The sequence below is a fragment of the Sorghum bicolor genome, chromosome 3 (genome assembly GCF_000003195.3).
Source record: "Sorghum bicolor cultivar BTx623 chromosome 3, Sorghum_bicolor_NCBIv3, whole genome shotgun sequence".
Classification (NCBI taxonomy): domain Eukaryota; kingdom Viridiplantae; phylum Streptophyta; class Magnoliopsida; order Poales; family Poaceae; genus Sorghum; species Sorghum bicolor.
In genome coordinates, this window is record NC_012872.2 from 29,695,443 (window position 1) to 29,699,639 (window position 4,197).

The 4,197-nt window shown below is 39.8% G+C and overlaps 1 protein-coding gene across 1 annotated transcript; it reads right to left on the reverse strand.

Annotated features, from left to right (window-relative positions):
* LOC110433678 lies at positions 311–688 on the reverse strand. Its single transcript, XM_021456189.1, has one exon. The coding sequence runs from the start codon at positions 686–688 to the stop codon at positions 311–313; it is 378 nt and encodes a 125-aa protein (XP_021311864.1).

Below are 4,197 nucleotides of genomic sequence, written 5' to 3' on the forward strand. Positions count from 1 at the left end.
TGAATGGCAAAATTATGTTAAGACCCCAACAGGCGAATGGCTAAGATGATGGTATCGTCTGGATTTCGTGAGAGGGTACATGAGTCCTTTTGGCAAAGAACTGACAACCCTCATAATGTCGGTATAGCTTCTCGACGTCGGCCGTAGTGGTCGGCCAGTAAAATTCTGCTCGGAAAGCCTTTCTGACCAGCATTCGAGAGGCTACGTGGTTGCCACAGGATCCAGCGTGTATGTCGTCTAGCAGCTTGATGCCATCGTCTTGGGTGATGCACTTCAACAAGACTTCTGAATTGGTGTTCTTGCGCATAAGTCAACCGTAAACCAGTATATAGTTTTTGGATTGTCGAATGCGGCATTCATTCTCAGTCTTGTCTTGGAATCCTGAACCGTCCAAGAGATACTTGATGAAAGGCGCGTGCCAGTCGTCACTACTGGTTGTCGGGGTGACGTCCTGGATGAGTAGTGCCTCGTTGTTTGGCTTGTCGACCAGGTCATTTCCGACGCTCGGTTTGTCAATGTCTTGGACGAAAACACCTTGTGGAATCTGGGCCTGGGATGATCCTATTTTTGACAGTGCATCTGCTGCTTGATTCTTGTCCCAGACTACGTGTATGTATTCTATTCCATAGAAATGTGCTTCCCATTTGCGGATCTCTTTGTAGTATAGATCCATTTTCTCATGAGTCATGTCCCACACCTTATTTAACTAGTTAATGACTAGGGTGGAGTCACCATGAACGTAGAGGTGCTTGACTCCTAATTCCACAGACAGTCCTGTGCCATGTAAGCATGCTTCGTACTCGGCGACATTGTTGGACGCCAGGAAGAGAATTCTAAGGATGTAATGTAGTTTGTCCTTGTTTGGTGAAACGAAAAGGATCCTGACGCCAGCCCCGTTGATGTTTAAGGACCAGTCGAAACACATTAACCAGTGGTCGGAGATATCTGGAGCAGGTGGTGCGTTGAGATCTGTCCATTCTGCGATGAAGCCGACCAAGGCTTGGGACATGACGGTTGTATGACTCTAGAAATTCAATGAAAAGGGGCATAGTGTTGGGTATTCTTAACATCATTACCAAAAGTAGACTAAGTTCTCTAAATCTAGTAACGGTGCTAAAAATGCCAAACCTATCCCTCACACCACTTAAGCCAAGTTGTCATCCCCAGCATGATATAAGAGACGCGGTATTGAAATATGCAATTACTCTTCTAAATAAATAATGAATGGGATCTGCAAGCGCACAGATTAATACCGATGTAGCATTTTAACCGGGAAGTATTCCAGGTATCGTTATTTATATTTTTACCACTGGGAAGGGATTAGCAATCATCACTATTGATTATAGAATAGAATATGAGATTGAGCATCTATCATTGCATGTATAATTGAGAACATTTATCTAACTCTTCATACAGGGATAAGTGTCACATAAAAGATATATGAAATAATGAATAGTGACAAGGATAACTAATCTGATCTAGCCACATAATAAATACGATAAGCACCTCAATTAGATACTCTAGAAAGTCATTAGCACGGTATTAGAACGAACTACAAGAATATTCCCTAAGTTATTCTTAACTATATAGTCTAGCATTATCATAATTAGTGCAAGCATACTTAGCAAACATTGCGAGACAAGACTACGCCCATGCATAGTGATATTAGCAAGGTAAATGAGAAACATAGCAATCACTCCCCTATAATAATGTTGCTCTGCCAGCCCAATACACGAGAGGGGGACTATATAAGAATCAATGAAGCTGTCACTATCACGAACTACCCCACGATCTGGCATATTGGCTACAATCGCAGATAAATACGGTATAAGCACCACGCCTACACAATATCTATCATTTACCCATGGATCCGATGGATAAACGCTATACGATCCTAAGCATGTATATAGATCCAATCTAACTAAGCCAAGTACATAACTATGATAAACTAAGAACAATATAATCTTGAATATAAGCAAGTAGAGCAAAGTCATAAGCAATATATTGAAGTAGAACAAAGTCATATTCATAATATTGAAGAACAAAGATAATTAGAAAGCAATTAGAAGCACAATTAGAGAATTACCAAGAATCCTCCTGACAGATCCGGAAACCAATCGAAGATTGACTCCTTCTAGTTCTAATCCTATGTAGCTATGCTAATCTAGATATCTAATTGATGTGGTGGCTCTAATCTTGATCAGAGGCTTCTTCTCCCTTGAAGAACAATGAATTAGGGTTGAGAGGCTCTCTCCTCCAGGGGCCAGGGGGTATGGTTTTATAGTCCCTCCAAGTGAATATGGGCCATTGGATCAAACCGACATAGATTGTATGGTTTAGATTCATCCTTTAGGTCGGTGGAGATCTCCCGCAAAGCAGAGTCCTGATTGGACTAAGTTGCAGGGCGGGCGCCCAGGGTCAGGCCCCGTTTCGCCTCCGCTTCGGTCTCGTGGCTTCTGGAGTCTTCTAGATGTAAGATAATTGCGTGGTACGTTAATATCTCTATGTAATCCCGATGTGTGGGCCTTTCTTCCGTATTTCCTGATAACCCCCTGCAGAAATAGACAAACACCAAAAGTCGTGGAATTTTGTCAGATAAAACCCTAAGTCTAGATCTTGATTTCATTTGGATCCTTTTCTTTATTTATTTGATAATTAAATTAGATACTTAAGGACTGTCAACAAACTCCCCCAAGCTTACCTCTTGCTCGTCCCTGAGCAAGGATAGACTCAGCTATGGATCATAAGTTGTTGCAATATTTTAAAAAATTGACGGTACACATGATTTTAAATAAGACCTCATCTCTGAGTTAGAGTAAACTGTCAAGACTTAAAACTTACTTACTTTATGTTCACCATGGGACTGGTAACCGTCACTTCTATCTTGAGTGGGTAAAAGATAGAACAGTCTAGCCAAGTGCCATATCTCTTATTCTTGATCAGCTATAGCTCTGGGGTTTTTGCAGATTTTCAAATAAAACTCAGAGATTCCTTGTATGATTCTCTCAGATCTCTCTTTTGTGGTATTTCTGGATCCTTACCAAGGCAGTGATGGTATATGCCTTCTCTCAAGATATGTGGTATTTATGGTATAAAGCATAATGACATTGTCTTCTCTCTCACCCTACTCTAATAAGGCTTTAATATCTGGAGCTCATAGGTGGGAGTTAAATTATACATACTTACAAGACATTTATTGCATAGTCAAACCATGGATCCAAAGAAACAAATCAATAAGTCAAATCAAGATGTGCATGTGTGGCGAATGAATGGTGTATGGTGATGATGGTGATAACAATGGTGGAAACAATGGTGGTGGAAGTCTAATTCTACTTTGCTCTTTGAGGGGATACATACCTTCCTTGCTTTTGAAACATTATGAGGAGAATGAGATGCTCTTCTTTTTTTTCTTTTCTCTCAGGTGGGTATCTTGTACCCCTAATTTCTACTGTCGGACACTTGTCCATGTTTACCTCTCGTCTCACTTTTTCTTTCGAGGTTCCGAGCACTTGCTCCTTTTTATTTCCTCGTATTATTATTTCTTCTTCTCTTTTTTTAGAGCACTCATTTCTTGAGATAATATAGCAAGTGGTAGTAACAAGATAACTTGAGCATTTATTTCACAAGGGAAAACAGAGATATTTTTGGTTATTCTCTCCCAAATTAGGAGTAGAATATTTTTTGGGTGATTCTGGAGATGGATGGATATATGTGGATGGTACTTCTGGAGTAGAAGTAGCATATATGAGTGAACGTGCAAGTGAAATCTTGATTTAACCACATGACAAGCTCCTAAGGGTCTACACAGCTTGACCACACTCAATGCTCATAAGTAGTAAATATTAAATGTGTGGCTCAAAGTCTAGCAAGCATGTATATATATGGCTGTGGTAGGAATTTAAACTCTCATCATACAGGAACTCATCATGCAACATTTTAAAGATGTTCAAAGACAAAATTCTCCAGAATTCTAGCATCTCTAGAAACAGATAAACAGCAGCTCAACATTCCCATATCGTATCCGTTAACAACTTAGACTTCAGATCAAGTTTTCATCCCACAAGTTTAGGTCTAGAGCAAGCTTTAAATTATAACAGTTATGTCTAAACTTGAGAGAGAACTTAAAATGTGCAAATTAGGCAGAGCAACTGTTCATCATATCCACTTCATTTATTTATTAAACGTACTAAGCAAAAG

What these genes read in the sequence shown, in the direction of transcription:
- LOC110433678 (XM_021456189.1), bottom strand. Translation starts at nt 688, where the DNA reads ATGACTCATGAGAAAATGGATCTATACTACAAAGAGATCCGCAAATGG.